We start from the raw sequence: 16,857 nt of genomic DNA on the forward strand, positions 1-16,857 counted from the left end.
CTTCTGGATACCCAAATCAAACGTTTTACTGCTTCTTAATGACTGATTTATTAGCAAGTGACTGCTACGTTTTTATTAATACATTTAAAAATGTCTCACATAAAACATCAACCAGCTTAGATGGTATTTTTACTCATCATTAAGATTTTGCAGGGTCCTAATATTCTGTATGAATGCCATACATGATGTTTTAGCTGTGTTTTCTCCATAAAATCTCTGTTATTTTATATTTCACTGCAAATTTTCAACCTGGGATAGTGGAAGGTGTCCCTGCCCATGGCAGGGGGTGGGAATGGATGAGCTTTAAGGTCCCTCCCAACCCAAACCATGCCAGGATTCTGTGATAATTAGTTGTGATGGGCTGATGCAACATGCCAATTTAGGGAAGCAAATGCAGGTTTTGAGAAGATCCAGGAGGCCAAAAATACATGCAGGCCCCCCAAAAATGTAGAACACATTGAATAATCTCAAAAAACCAAAATAAAATAGAGAATGCAAAAACTTCTCTTTTAAGAGAAGAACAAGGCAATTCTGCATGGAGTTAAAGGGGGGCAAAGCTGAAAATGAAAGTGTTTGCTTGCCATGTTCATGAACAAACCCAGAACTCACTGTTTGCAGGAACCTCTGGAGTAAACAGAGGGGAAAAGGGAACTCGAGCCAAGGGCAGCTTTTGTATCAGCATAAATATAACAATACAACTGTTTGATGTTATGATGCTAACTCACTTATTTCAGTGTGAGAGATCATCTGATGAGATTTTATGTCCACTGCTTCTTATTATTTCTACAAAGACAGAAGATGTCTTTGCTGGAGCTCTTTGGCAGTATTGTTATAAAAATAAACCAATTCGATATTAATATATAAGATATTATTATATTATTACAATATAAGAATAGATAACAGTGCACATCCTCAGCACCAGGGGTTGGTAACTCGGTGGATGGGATCTCACATCTGCTGTTCTCACTGGTTCTGGAGAACCAGTGAAGTTCCCCCACCATGCCCACCACTGTGACCTGCTGCTCCTTTCCATGTGTGCCCACACTCAGCACAAGGCAGATGGGGATTGCTGTGCCAGCCTGGGGACTCCAAACCATGCCTGAACAGCACAACCTCAAACGTGTTCCCAGGGTCTTAAAAGACCTCTGAGCCAGGGCTGTGAGCGCAAGGAAAAAGAGATCCAAGAGATACCAATATAAATAACCCTTCTGTAGTGAGTTATTCTCTGCACAGAGCTCCCAGGATATCATTTCAAGTGCTGTCACTGCTCTCACCCTTTTCAAGAGCATTCTCTGCTTCCTGAGACACAATCAAGGGTGGATCATTAGAGAGTCTCCTGTTCAGTGACTCTCAGAGAAAAGGGCCTGGCCTGCTTTTGAGTCCTGTTCTGAGAGCCAGAAGTCCTTCCTGGTCCTGCCCTCAAAATGAGACAAATTCTTTGAATTTTACCCTCAGAGCCTTGTCCCTAATGTTCTACCTAAGATGGACAATTCACAGCAGGATTGTATTCCACCACCTTCATCACTTTCCTCTTTTCCTTCATGTGCCCTCCCTGCCAGCTGCCTGGTGCTGCCAGCAGGGTTCCAGACTCCCTGGAATGACAGTCCCTCCTTCTGACTGCACAACACCCACCTTTTATTCAGGCCTATTGAGTCTTTTCACACTAACAACCACCACTTTGGTGCTTTTAAAAACATTTTTTTCTGCATTTTTTTCCTCGGATTTTTTGCTAGAAAGGATAAAAACTTCTCTTACCCAGAGTTTCCTTCTGTAGCTCACGGCACCGGCTCTGGAGCTCGTTCACCTGCTGAAGGGAAGTTTGGAGCTGTTGAGTTTTCAGCTCGACTGTGTCAGCCACTCCAGTGAGGTGTTTGACCTTCTCCTGGAGACACTCGTTCTCCCGCTGGGATTTTGCCAATCTTTGGTTCAATTTGGGTATTTCTGAGGAGGCAAAACAAATCCGTGTAGACTGTTGCTATTTTATGTTAATAATGAAAAAGCAATACAACAGAACATGAAAGCTTTTAACTGGCATTCATAGGCCAACAAAAGTAAGTGGGGCTAAATTGTTCTGATTTAGAAAGCTGGATTTGAGGATGGATGTGATATTCCTGGTGTGGCACTAGTCTGAAGTGGGATATGTTGGATGAGAGATACACAGCCTGTGTAAGAAAGGCTCCACTCCTGCATCCATACAGGTGCTCTGTGTATTTGGAGTACTACAGCAAACAGAACAAGGAATACTCCAGAAAAGAAGCTTTGAAATGTGTGCATCCCTCTGATGCTGAAGATGCCTGCAGGGACATGTGCTGCCATTCCCTTCAGCCAGAAGCAGACAGGGAATGAGCCCAGGAAGAGGGGAATCCTCAGAACATATGAACCTTCAATTGACACTTCAATCCACTGGTCTCACAAAGAGTGAATAACAGGGAGGGATGTTCTGGTCACACTTATCTCCAGCAGGCAGGAGCCCTTTGGGGCCCAGGGCCCCCAGCTCCCTGCTGGTGCTGCCTCAGTGGGTTCATGCCACTCCAGGCACAGCTGCCCCCGGAGTCCTTCCAGTGGGAACAAAGCAATCATTGAAAATTCCCTGCTCATGTCCCACCGGGCAGCTGTTGTGTCAGACAGCTCTGGGATTCCTGAGCTGCTCCCTGCACACAGGTTTCACTGGAGCTGTGGATTTGCACTGGAACTCACAGGGACAGAGGGAGGTGGGAGATGCACATCCCCCACCCTGCCCTCAAAGCCCTTCTCCAAGGAAGGAAAGCATGACATCAGCTCACCTCCTTCTTTACTGCCTGATAACCCTGACCAAACCGATCCCCAGAGGTTAATTTGGTCAACAGTGGGATCTTTGGGGTGTCCTGTGCATGGCCGGGAGCTGGACTTGATGCTTGTGGATCCCCTCCAACTCAGGATATTCTGTGATTTTGTGATTCTATGAAACAGCAGCTCAATCCACTCATCCACACTGAACAACTACAAGGAAGGGAATATGTCTAAAGGCCTGTAAAGCTGTAGAAGTAGGCACAGGGCCAGTGGGGAAGCTCTGGATGTTGCAGTCTGTAACTGCAGCACTGCACACTCTCTTGAGTGAAACCAATCTCAGCTGAGGCACAGCACAAGTGGCATTCAAGGATCAGTCTGAGTTTCAGCCTGAGGCCGGGCACGACCTCTCCTGAACAAGCCCTCGGTTGTGCCTCGCTCCCAGCTCCCCTTTCCCTGAAGGCTGCCCTTGTTGGAGCAGGAAGCAGGCTGGGGGCCAAGGGAATGATCCCCACCCAGGGGCTGCTCCGTGACCCCTCCAGGCCCAGAGACCCCTCAGATAAGGAAGGCTGTATCTGGCAAAGTTTGTTCTTACTCAGAAATGGCAGGGGGGAGTAGTTGCTGATGTTGGGTGTGGGTTTGCTCGTGGCTCCCTGGCCAAGTGAAGGGGTACAGCCTGCCCAGTTTGGGAGGCAGCACTGCAGGACACTCCAGCAGCTCCCAGCAGGATGCTGGACCATCACCCTGGAGTATCCTATTTTCTCTTGCCCAAAATGGTTGCAAGATGCTTTACCTGTCAGAGCTTCTTTGCTCATGGCTTTTATTTGCAGAGAAATTTCTTCCTTCATGGCAGCAAAGTTCTCCAGGTTGGTGGAGATGACCTCTTTAACACTGTCTAATTCACTTCTAATGAAAGGGAACAGTGAGACAGCCTTGTTCAGAGTGGAGCAGTGGTGTTCCAAGGTATTTCTGCAAGAGAGAAAAAACACCAGATGTATATTTGTTGCAGCGGGGATTACTGCAACAAGTATATTTCAAACCAGGAGTCCCATGGAAAACGAAGTATATATGGACAGATTCATGGTATCTCCCAGGCTACATGGCAGGGGAGGGACCCCAACATATATTTATAAATTATTTTATAAATAAAACTTGAGAATTAGACAAAGCTTGACAACTCCTTTCCCATTCTCTGATAATTTATACTGCATTGGGTTACAATAATTCAGTGTTTGAAAGGTGCTGTGTATTGAATGTATGTATAATAAGTTTCACCATCTAAATATTTAGAGCTTTTATGCATAAATGAAGAAAACTGGACAGGAAATTGTACAATCATTTTTCATTGAGAAATCAGAGTAATCATGTTTAACTAGGTTTCTGGTGAATCTTTATAAACAATATATATGTAAGAAATAGAGCATTTCCAACATCAGCATTTCTTTTTGCGTTCTCACCTGAGGACCTGTGACTGCTTGTAGGCAGCTTCCTTCTCCTCCTGGAAATACTGCAGATCAGCTTTCACGGTTTTCATCTCCTCCTGCTTGGTTTTAAGTTCCACTGTTAGGGTTTTTATCCTATAGATGTAAATACAATAATCAGAATTGTTTGCATCAATAATCAGCCTCCAACTTTGGTTTCAGCTTTCCCAGTCCTCTCCCTGGCCTCAGGCACAGCAAACACCTCCAGAACCATCCCCTCACGGCGTTCTTCGCCTCTAACATTTACCTTGGGAACTTTTCATTACAGCACCGGTTTGTTTTTCAGGCACAGCTCCCACAGTGTAAATAAACACAGTTTAAACTCTGCTCTTTCAACAGTTCAGCACTTACTGCCGTAATTGTCAGGAAATGAATGGAACTGCACGGGAATAAAAGAGCTGAATCCAATTCCCTTCCTGTGGTACATGTGAGGGAAGAATCCCACACAGCACATCAGCCCCAGCTGTTTTCTGTAGATAACCATCCTAAAGCAGCCTTCCAGCCCCAAAAATACAACTCCAGTGACAAGCAACTGTTTAAACCAGCCCCTGCTTAAGCTTTCAACACTTACTCTTCACGCAGAGAAAATGATCTATTTGTCTACTAGTGACTCATTGCCACAAGTAAATAAATAATATTTGAATAGACAAGTATTTTACAAAACCAAAGGCTCACAGAAGCTCTACATCAGCCTTGGCTTCAATTTTAAGCAGCAGAAGGGAATGAGATTGATTCATACTAAAAATATATATAAAAATTAAACCAAACTATGACAGTGCATTAGTTACTGTTATCACATAGATCAGCATCAAAATGCACATTTAAAAAAATATTAGTCTGGTTAAGAAACCTGGGTCTGCAGAGCTCTGACAAAATCAGAACTGAACATCTGGGGATTAAAAAGCAAGATTTTGGGGCTCAATTGTGATCACTGGAACACAAAAAAAAAAATTAAGACATTTCTGGCATTACATTTTTAGGAAATTTTACCCATTGCTACCTGCAAATTTCCAGGAGGTGGAGAGCAGGAGGGGAGAGAATAAAATCTGTTGGATTGTGGTTGGGAGCAGAAGTGTTGCCACTCACAAGGAAATGTCCATCCCCTTAACAGCTACAGGAATTCAAATCTGTGTTTGCAGATGAGGAAAAAAGCAGTGATTTATCACTGACCAATAACAAATCCAGACTCTCGGAATCAGGGAAAGCCAGATGCTCATTTTCCATTCTTGTTTTAGAATGGGCAGTATTTGAAGATCTTTTGGCTTAAAAAGAAACTGGTAAATAAGGAGAGATACATTTTCTTCCTCTTTCCATTCCAGAGCTGACATTAAAGGGATGTTTTCAGCATGTCCTGGTCAGTCACACACAAGAGAACCGGTGGAAAAGGCAAGAAAGTTGCACTTCACTGTCACCATCAGAAGGAAGGGAAATAAACACGTTATTTTGAGGCTTTTTAGCAAAAAGGAAAAGTTCAATGGATCATTAAGGGCTGGCATTTAGAGAATGGTGGGAACACAGCGATCTCATCCCCCGTCCTACAGTTCACAGCCCATCCCTGCATCCAGCACGTGTTCCTGGGGAATACAGGAGGAATCGTGGGAGGTGGGTTAGGACACGTTCACTCCCAGTGCTGACAGGAGAAGAATAGCACGAGGAAATCCAGCAGGAGCTGCAAACGCCCTCATTGTCCCAAAGCAATGAGGAGCCACTCCCGTGTTGTTTCACACCACAAGAAATAATCACAAGAAATAACCCTTGCACTCCCTGGCACAGGACCCCTGTGGGATGGAGGAGCACTGGCAGCAAGGACAGGATGCACTGAGGAGCCTGGAACACACTGTCCAAAAAAAGCTCCACCACAGTATTTTCACTTCCATGAAACTTTGGGAGCTGCCCAGAGCCAGGAGCTGCTCATTTTCATTTCACAGCCAGGAGCTGCTCATTTTCACTTCAGAAAGTGATGAAGTCACCACCCCTGGCAGTGCCCAAGATATGTGTGGATGTGGCACTTGAGGACATCTCTGGCATTTACACCTACTTTCCATTTCCTATACTGGACGTGGCAAGAACTTTGCTAATTAAATTAATAATAATTCAATTGCTTATCACGACTGAAGTGATTTTAACACAGAATCAGGTTGAACAGCTGAGTGCAATCAGTGCAGTTAATTCCCCTTCTCTTGCCAGGATCCCAAAGGAGAGGATGGGTAAACTCCCAGGTGGCTTTCAAGGTTAACCACAGGTACAAATAGGATTACTTGAACCTAGAGGGAGCAGAAAACTGAAACAGTCTGCAACTGATAAGAGAGATTCAGTCCCTTTGTCTGGCAGAGATAAAAGTAAGAAAAAGGCATGTTTGGCTTCTGGGAGCAGTGATTTGTCAGCCTGGCCAGACCCTGGATGTTGAATAGTTTATGCCAAAGCACAAGGTAGTCAGAGAGGCCCAGGACAGCAAGGAGGAGATAAGGAATATTCAGACAAGTTACTTAACAAGGCACAATGGTTGATTTATGGCTGGAACTGAAGCCTACTGCAAGTATTCCACTTGATTTCAGCAGCTTTTAAATCAAGCGGAGCCTTGGGGGGAAAAGTGCAGAGATAAAAATTTTATTAACTGTTCCAGCTTTACTACAAAAAGTCGGCTCAATGAAAATTTAAAGTTTAGCTCTGGCAAATGATCCTCAACAAGAAGAAGGTGCTGTCAGTGCATTTGCTCACACACTGGATTCTGCCACCAGAGCTGCCACCCAGGGTCATTAAAGGGACAAGGAGCAAACACACTCTTTAAAAATAGATATTAAACCACAGAAAATATTAAATATTGGGAAGGAGAGGGTGGAAGGTGTTAAATTTTAATGAAAAAGATATTGCAAGAAACATTATGAGTAATTTACAAGATAAATGCTTTTTGTTCTCTTTTGTGGGAACTTGTGCTCTAAAATGAATCTTTTATTAGTAATATTAGCAAGCAAAAGCCTAACTAAATCTATTAACAAAGTAAATGTTTAGCAGTGTTTGAATGATTCTCCAAAAAAAAGCAGGTTTCCAAAGCATTTCAGTCCAATCTCAAGAGCACCTTCAGCTCTAGATCACTTGGCGTGAGTCAGTCACACAAGGAACACCCCTCCTGGGGATCCCAAAAATCAAACTGAGCTGATAATTAAAATCAGAAACTCATTCTTACAAAAAACTTCTGGCAGTTTGAGTCAGATGAGCAAGAAATTACCCAGAAGTTTCTGGCCTCGATCCATCAGTAGCAAACTTGAGCAAATGGCATTTTTCTAAAGTATCTTTTACTCGTTAATGATAAACATCAACTGTTTATAGCCCTACTGTAATCAGTTACTGGACCATAACAATAGATTCCAAAATATGAGGATGGAAAAGGACACAAACCCTGTAAGTATGAGCTGAAAGAACACACTCGAAGGTTCTAATTGTGCCCTGAAAATTCAAACGTGGCTCTGAGATGTGTCGTTCATTACTGGAATTCTTAAGGTACAAAACTGCCCCGTTAACTGGGGCCTTCCCAGCTGTAAGGATTTGAAACCTCCTTTTTCTGAAGCAAAATGCCCCAAGCAGTACCCAAACGGTTCCTCATTGCTTTAGCATTCTGTACCAGCCCGCAGAGAGTGAACTCTGAGCTTCCCAGGTATCACTGAGAATTCTTACTGGGAGAGAGAAACCCCAAATTTCAGAACTGTGGAACTCCCAGTCCTGTGGCATTTCACTTGGAATGTTACAGTTTTATTACAAGATGATAAGATGAAATATTTATCATTTCCCTTTGAGAGTGTGTGCAGGGGAAATCCCTCTGAGTACCTTCTGGCCCTTCCTTCACCTTCAATATGTTGATTGCTTCTAAACTACGCAGGAATTCTAAACCTGCTTCCAAAGGATACTATAAAGATGATTTAAATCAAGTATTACAGTGTATATGGGCCATCTGAGAAAAGAAAGACAAATGTTATTTGTATTTTAAGCTGCTTTGGGCTGAAATTCCCTACCACACAGAGGAGAGGATCACCAGAGGAGATGATGTGCTCTGACCTTTCTGTTTTGGATTCGCTCTCAGCTCGACAGCGCTCAAGGTCATGGTGAAGAGCCTGCAATTCTGCCTGAAGCCTTTGCTCCCGTTCTAGACTTCCTTTATAAACTTTAATCTCCTTCTCCATTGCTTTTACTTTGTCTTCCATCACCTTAAACTCGTGGAGTGTCAGGTAGCTGACTCCGCAGTATTTGCACACTGTCTGCTCCCGGGGCATCTACAAAGAGAGAAAATGCTTCAGATTGTAAGAAACAAGTCCAACTAAAAAACCCTCAGTGACACTAAGAAATAATAAGAAATCCAAACAATTTAAACCATTTACTGCCTTGGAACATTTAAGATCAGATGATGTTGTTGCTTTAACAAATAAAGACAAACTCCGCATTAGCAAAATGAACCCCGGCTATAGCAGCACCTTCCCCTACTGGCAACTTTCAAGATACACCAACTCTGGCAATTTGATATGTGGGAACTCCCACTGAAATGCAAAAGTACTTCTGAGTTAGGTTTGATGTATTCATTGAAAATGAAATGCTGTGTTTTATCAAGTTATTTCATTAATGAATCTGAGATCGCCTGTGCCAGAAAAATGTTATTTCTGTGGGTTTCTGACAACTCATATCCAAGCGAAGCAGGCAAGCTGAGGGAGAGTGAATAAGGTGATGTAATCCAGCAATCTCTACAGAAATAATTCATGACTGATGCTGATGTGGGGTCCATGGCACTGGGGTGCTGTGGAACATGTCACCCCTTCGCCAGGCATGAAGGACTCAGGACAGATTAAAAAACACAGAGCATGTAACACAGATCCAATAGAAAGGCCATTTATCAAATTGGGAAACAGACTTTTCCAAGTGATCCAATTATTAACCTTGAAGCAGGGAACACGCAAGCACCTGCTCAAACAGTTTAAGTCCAATTAAGGAACCTTGTTTTACAGAACAAGAAAAAAAAAAAAGACATTTTGAGACACTGTGGTAAACAGAAAGAAATCCTACCCAGAGGAAAGAAAAGAGCTTTCAAAAATTGTAAATTAAAGACTCATACAACAACCTTTAGCACTTTAAATATATCTTGATATAAATGGGAAACACCAGGATGCCCTGGACAAGCTTTATTTCCCCATTTCTTAGTGTTGCCCCACTTTAAAATCCCCCTGGTTACAGTTGCTCTGAAGGAGCTGAAAATGCAAGTTTATTTTTCCTGGCAATTGCAGTCTGTGCTTGGAAACCTGAAACTGTTATTCAGGATAAGTACCCAGAAGTTCCAAAGCACTGAAATGACTGCATTGAAAAAGGACAAAATGAGCTGTGCAGGGAGCACAGGAGGGGTTCTTATCACAGAGAGGACACAGTGCTCTGTGCAGCACAGCCACTGCTGCTGCTCACACAAACAGCTCAGAACTTTCACTGGCTTCTCCAATCAAAAACAAGATAGAATCATCAGGGGCCTGAACTGAAAACGGTTTGTGCAAGTACCAAAACTTCTTAGTTTTCAAAGTCAGTTTTGTTACTGATTTTCAAAATAAATGAAGTCATAGAACAATAAATATTCTCTGTCTGGGCTCAGTTGGAAGTGGGTCCTGCTCTCCTTCCCATCCATTCCTCAGGAGAAAAGAACATCTGGGGGGATTTCAGATCAGGTTGGATTTTTACAGTATTTGCTATGAAGTCAAAAAATCACAGAATAGGAAATTCTGTCTAAATCAGGACCTTGCTCTGCACATAAATAATTACCCTGCAAGCACTGCAATAAGTGTACAGATTGAACAGCTTCCAAATATCCATCTTAATGTATGGAACAGTTCCCTGCCACCAGGAATGGATTTGGCACATGTTGAGTGATGCCAACCATGATTAATTTAAACCCAGTACATCTATCCAATGTACCTGGAAAATCAACAGGGTCCAGCTGAAAGTGAATAGGGCAAGGGAGGCACTGACCTGACCTCCCACCCTAAATCCAAGGTTCCTCTCTCATGGAATCACAGAAGGGTTTGGGTTGAAGGGACATCAAACCCTATCCAGTGCCACCCCTGCCGTGGGCAGGGACACCTCCCACTGTCCCAGGCTGCTCCCAGCCCCAATGTCCAGCCTGGCCTTGGGCACTGCCAGGGATCCAGGGGCAGCCACAGCTGCTCTGGGCACCCTGTGCCAGGGCCTGCCCACCCTCCCAGGGAACAACTCCTGCCCAATATCCCATCCAGCCCTGCCCTCTGGCAGCCTTATGAATAAATGGTCTTTCCAGGAGAAAAGCCCCATTAGACCTTGTCTCTTAGACACCAACGTTGACCAACCATTACACAAAAGTCTGTAGGAAACGAACTGCCATCAGTTCTTATGCTTACAAATTACCTTTTCTGGAACAATGACATTGCTGAGTAACCACTAAGGATGTGTATTAAATACAAGTTCATGGTTTCACATTCCGTATTTCACCATTTCCATTTGATAAAAAAACTGTTGTCATCTTAACTTCAAAGCAGAAAAAAATGAGGGGAAAAACAGTTTGGAAGGAACAGAAAAGGAAACAGAGCTCTGAGTAGAAAGGGGACTTGCACGTCCTGAGCACTGAGGAGAAGCAGTGAACAGAAAAAATCAATTAGGAATTAAAAAACCAATTTTGCTGAGAACAAAATGCTTGAACTGGGAAGATATTTATCCATAAGGCTTTGAGCTACAGTTGTGATGCACAGATGCTGTAAAGCATCTGGGGGAGCAGTTTCCACTCTGCAGCTGGTTTTGGAAGAAAATATTATCCCCTGGTTACAAAGATTTCTTTAGCTACCAAGGCAAGGGGAGGGCTGAGCCAAGAGGGATAATCACTCGAATGACATCTGTCTGACTCAGTTCCATCTGCAGAGCATAAGTTATAAGGGAAAAAAGAAAAAAAAAAAAAAAAAAGGTGGTCTGGACCATTTTTAGCCTTTTGAATGATGAGACAGGAATTTGTACCACTTGAACTTGACCAAATAACTCCAGGGTGTGTCAGCTCGTGCACCACTACCCTTCTCCTCTGGAATTTCACATTCCACCCGCAAACACCCCACGATGGAGAGACTAATTCCTGTTAAAAAAGAATGAGCTCCTCTCTCATTTGGCAGGGCTCTGGTATTGCAGCATCCAGAGCATGGATCACTCCTCACAGAACCCTAAAATTGTTCAGGTTGGAAAAGCCCTCCCAGACCACCAAGTGCCACCATCCCACAGCCCCAAGTGCCACATCCACAGGGCTGTTCAATCCCTCCAGGGATGGGGACCCCACCACTGCCCTGGGCAGCTGTGCCAGGGCTGGGCAGCCCTGTCCATGGAGAAATTCCTCACAACACCCAGTGCTCCTTGGTCCACAGCTCTTGCTCCCTTGGTGGATCTGTCAGGACTGAGATTGCTCCAGCAAGGACCGATCAAGTAACAAAAAACTCTGTATTTGTCCAAATTAAACTTGTAGCTGAATACATAAAAGTTAAAAAAAAAAAAAAAGAATCCTTATGCTGCAGCTGGGTGGTCTTAAATTATTTCTGTATGTTGACTTATTCTACCTTATTACCCAATTTTACTTTCTTTTTTGTTTCACTCCTCTCCCACATTATTTTCATGTCTCTCATCCTGTCTGTCCCTCTTCTGACACACCAGTCAATCCCTCTTGCGCAAAAAGAAATCATGACTCAAACCACACCATTGATTTTCGAGGAAGAAAGGGGAGTCTCTTGCTGCATATGCAAAATGAGGAGCTACCAGATTGAAATTTATATTTGCCTTAGTCAAAGGAAGATTTTAAGTCTCAGTAGAAACTTCACTTCTTTTAAAAGAAACAAAGTGTATTATGAGCCAAGTTTTCAGTCAGCATCTACCCCAAAGCAATACAGATGGTACTGCTGAGCCATGCTGTTCACATCATTATTTGCTGCCTGCCCATAAAATCACAGCTGCAAAATAAAAATCCCTGTGCTTGCTTTGAATACACGAACAGTGGAGAACCAGGCTGGGAGTAAACCCAGAACGTTGCTTCATTCAAAACATGCCAGGGGACAATCCCTGTGCCACGAGACGAAATAGCACCGGGAGCTCAGGTAATCTGCTGTCACCTCCTCTCCCATGCACCAGCGCCAGTCAGGAGGAAATGGCTCACACTCACACTCACACAGCCTGCAAACACCAGCACAGGGCCAGCAGCCCTTCCTGAGCTCCCGAGCTTCCTTGGGACGTGTCACAGCACGCTCCAGCTTAGAACTCAACCCGAGTGCTGCCACAAAGCATCTCATGACAAAACACACCAGATGCAGCATAATTTAGCCCATTGTTAACCAGACCTTTGCCTGACTAACTCTCTGCATCCGTAGGTGTGACTGTCAGGAAGCCCCTCCTGGCTGCAACCCCATGCTGCTGCGTGGGATGTGAGGAGATTCCAGTTCCAAGCAGCACACTTGGACACTGGTTGCAGAAAGGGTGGAAAACCTTGATTGTAGTGAATACAACGCTGGTTTTGTCAGAAAATCTTGGATATGGAGAATACAGCACTGGTCTAATGAGAAAAGCTTGACTATACTGCCTAGAGAGGGTGTGGAGTCTCCCTTACTGCAGAGAATATGAACCATCTGGATACAATCCCTGGAAGTGCCCAAGGCCAGGCTGGATGGGGCTTGGAGCCACCTGCGATAGTGGAAGGTGTCCTGCCCATGGGACTTTAGGGTCCCTTCCAACCCAAACCACTCCAGGATTTTCTCACACTCCCAGAGCACTCCACAGCCCCTCAGAACACTCCCACAGCTGGAGCCTGACACCCCAACACCACCCAAACATTCCAAATTCTACAGCCAAGTGCTGAAAACCTCAGTGGGCGCTGGAGCAGCCTGGGGACATCATCTCCAGGAGAATTCAGAAGGTAGGTGCCAACAGGATGCTGAAAAGGGCTCTGCCATTCTACCATGCTTATCTGGAGGGCACGAACTGGAATTTCTGCTTTTAAATCCCTGCTGGTAGCAATGCTGCACGTCCCAAACAGAGAGTTGTGCTGTTCACTCCAGCCCAGCCAGTCCTGGTGGATGGGACAGGCTCGTGGGCTCCCAAACACAGCTGGAACTGTGTGTTCCAGGACGTTTTGTAAAAAACCCCAAGCCCAGGTTCAAAGAGAGCAAGAAAAGCGACAGCTGACGTGATGTGCTCATAAAGAGCCCATACTGTGCCCGATCTATGGCACACGTGGGAGAGGCGCTGAGCACCCATTTGCTACTTGTGGTGTGCACGATGCTCTGGGGACACCACAGGACGTTCTGTCCTGATGGGGAACAGCCTCAAAGTTCCTGCCTGGTGTGAGCTCTTCAGCTCCTGGGGTGAGAGAACTCTTAATCTGTAAGGGTATCTTGGCCCTATTAATATTATGATTTATGGTAACAAAGCTTATTTTTTTTGCCAAATAAAATATGAAATTAAATATAACTTTGTTTGCTGCTGGGAGGACTTGGGTCATTCTGTTGCTGTTCTGTTTCCTGTTTCAGGGAGATCTTCAGTGCAGAGCTGCATCTTCCCTTCTACTTCCCCCCACTTCCACAGAACTTTAATAAGTTCACAGGCACAAAAAAAAGATTCATCTACCACTGGCAAAAAACAACTACCAAGGTGAAATATAAAAGTCTTGAGGAAAAATTAAACCAAAATAAAACATTAACCAAGCAACAAAACCAGAAGTCCCCAAAAATATACATCCATGACATTGGAGTCAAGGAAACACTAACTCCTTCTGTACCCTGCTGGGATCTGTGACACCTCTCTGGCTTTGATTGCAGAAACTCTACACAAATACATTAAAAATACATCAAAAATAGGCATTAAAAGCCAGTGATTTTGATCTAACAATTAGTTTCCAAGAAGTATGCAATTATAAATACAAAAGAATACTATAAACTTTAATAACGGACATGTGGATGTTTTATTTACCTGGTGATTTTGGTTTTTTCCTTTAGCACCCATCTTGCAATGAATCTGTTGTGAAACGGGTGTGAGAGCAGAAGGAATGAGAGAGAGAAGAAAGCAGGGACATGTAAAAGTTTTTACACAATTCTCTGAGGCAAATTTGATCAGAACATGAAGAACCAATGTCCCTTCCCATCCATCATTCCCTTAACAAAATGCCAAGAAATCTCCTTCCCTCTAGACTAAAACTTCCTTTAAAATAAAGCCTCGATAAGCAGCTGGTGAAGCTCCACGGAGAGGAACAATGAGAGCTCTGCACCCTGCCCTGTGAGGCAGCTCCTGGATCCCCTGTGAGCACCACAACCCAGCCTCCAGCATCCATCCCAAACCAGCGCCTGGCACGGGAATATCCCTCACTCTGGGCCGCAGTCACAGTGCCTGACATGCTCCCTGCACACACACGTGTTCCCTTGGCCTGCAAACCCATCTTGGGAGCACGTGCTCCGTCTGGCAGAGCAAACCACAGCTGGCACAAGTTCGGCTGTGTCAGGAGCGAGCTGAAAGAGAGATTCCAAAAGAGAGGCTATTAAATCTGAGCAGCAGAGAATGGGAAGGGACTGAGAACATGTGCACAGGAAAGACAGGAGATACAAGGACAGGAAATTGTGAGAATGACTTGTAGTATCTTGTAACGATGCTGCAGCTACAACACGAGTCAGCTGAGGAGGAGATGAGCAACAGCACAGGATGTGTAAAACCCCGACACTTTCTCATCCCAAATCCTGGGCTGTCGTTGCCTTGGAGCTCACACGTGTCACACGGAGGATGGGACAGCAGCAGAAGTCTATCCATGTACATCTCTGGAAATTCTGTGTCTTCTGCACCAGAGTTTTTATTAAACATGTACCCAGGAGGGATCTCCAGAGATTGCTGGCCCCATCCTCTACTCTGAGGGAAAAGATGATCCCACAGTCCCACTGGGAGAATTCCACAACTCCCTGGGTGAGCTGCTCCAGAGTTCCAGAGCATTCAACCAAACCACATCTAGAAAGGTGAGGAAAAGACTCATTTTCACCTGGAAAGGAACCACCATCTCCCTCCACCTGTGAGCAGGTACTGTGCCCTCAAATATTTTCCAGAATGAGCAAACCCAGCTCTATTATCCTCTCTAAGAAACACGATTTTTAAGCTCCTTACTATTTTTGCTCTTTTCTAAATTCCCATCAGTCACAGTATTATTTTTAAAGCCTGCAGCTCAGAACTGAAACCTCAGCAGCCCTGAACAGCAGGACAATGAAGACCCAAGTTTCACATGTGATTCCTATTACAATTATTGATCTATTAAAACTACTAATACATTAACAGACTCCTTCTGTGTAACATCCCTTTGTTAATATTATTCTGCTTATGGCCTGATTACAGACCTCACTGCTAGGAGGTTATTGTGGATTTTCTATCAATGCATTGGATTCATTTTAAATGCCTTATTTTTTCTAAGAATATGGAGTTTAATGCTGTTCCCAGAGTGCTCACACCCCTCCCTGACTGGCACCAGTGTATTCCTTATTGTAATCCAAGATCCTGGCTCCATTATAACCATCAGACACTGACACTGCTGCTGGCAGAATGAATGTCACTGCCTTTCTGTGCCTGCCCTGGCTGCTGCTCCCTCCTTGTGCCAGCATATGCCTAGCACATGGATCAGGAACTGGCTCGGGAACAGATCCAAACACGAAACAGGTTCAAGTGCCACCAAACTGCAGCTTTAAGTCACTAAAGGAAATATTAAGCAGTAACCAGCTCCAGAAGAATTCCCTCATCCAACAGTTTGGTACAACTGTTTCTGTGAGAAGCTTACACTGATTTTTGCTGGCCACCTTACCCTGTTGGCCCTAAAAAACTAACTGCTAAATAAAAAACTTACTGGGATCCTTCCTGCTACCAAAACAGCTGCTCATGAGTCCGAAAGCATCCCAGCTTCTTCCCTTTCTCTTTCTTAAGGGTAAGTATTCCTTTTCCCTTTCTTTGTCTGTCTTAGGCATCCTTGAATTCTCAGAAATTGTTTGAACAATTTCCTGGACTAATTCAGGGAGAATTTCTCCAGGCTGAGTACACAAAGCCTTTAAATGACTTGTCAATTATGAGCTGCAGACAGGGGAATGAGGACAGCTGGCTGTTGTACTGCCAGAGTGAAAACCTGATAGTGCTACAAAAAGTGACTCCTGTTCCACTTGAGCGGAGCCTCCTCCTAAACTGAGCCATATAAACAGCAGCACTGTTACACTGGCAATAATCTGTCTCCCAAACAAAAGAACACACAAAGATACGAGGGAAGAAGATGACGGGGAATATTCCATGCCTCTGTGTGTTGATACTCCTCTGGAACGTGTCATGCTCTGCAGTCCTTCCAGACTCCCGGCAGCAAAACATGTCAGAACAGGGGAAATCTGAGACTCACCTGCAGTGACAACACGGCACAGGGCGAGGTGTTCTCCAAGACTCACCTGCAGCGACAACACCGGCACAGACTCAGGTGCTCCTCTGCAGGGCTCCTATAGAATTACTGTAATTACACCGCACAAAGAGCGAGGAAACCCAACACCCGACCTCACCCAGGACCAAAACGCACAGATAATATACCGGTGCTCACAGG

General features: G+C 44.4%; 1 protein-coding gene across 1 annotated transcript in view; it reads right to left on the reverse strand.

Annotated features, from left to right (window-relative positions):
• Positions 1 to 16,826, reverse strand: part of LEKR1 (leucine, glutamate and lysine rich 1) — a gene marked incomplete at its 3' end in the record, with an annotated part of 33,308 nt that extends 16,482 nt beyond the window's left edge. Inside the window, exons 1-5 of the mRNA XM_017734409.1 lie at positions 14,229 to 16,826; positions 8,298 to 8,512; positions 4,224 to 4,343; positions 3,560 to 3,735; positions 1,756 to 1,941 (exon numbers count right to left, since the gene is read on the reverse strand). Of these exons, the coding sequence (XP_017589898.1) occupies positions 1,756 to 1,941; positions 3,560 to 3,735; positions 4,224 to 4,343; positions 8,298 to 8,512; positions 14,229 to 14,261 (730 nt within the window). The remainder of the gene's footprint in view (positions 1 to 1,755; positions 1,942 to 3,559; positions 3,736 to 4,223; positions 4,344 to 8,297; positions 8,513 to 14,228) is intronic.
• Positions 16,827 to 16,857: the final 31 nt, after the last annotated feature.

This window comes from Corvus brachyrhynchos, unplaced genomic scaffold, assembly GCF_000691975.1.
Source record: "Corvus brachyrhynchos isolate BGI_N302 unplaced genomic scaffold, ASM69197v1 scaffold544, whole genome shotgun sequence".
In the NCBI taxonomy this organism is placed as follows: Eukaryota; Metazoa; Chordata; class Aves; order Passeriformes; family Corvidae; genus Corvus; species Corvus brachyrhynchos.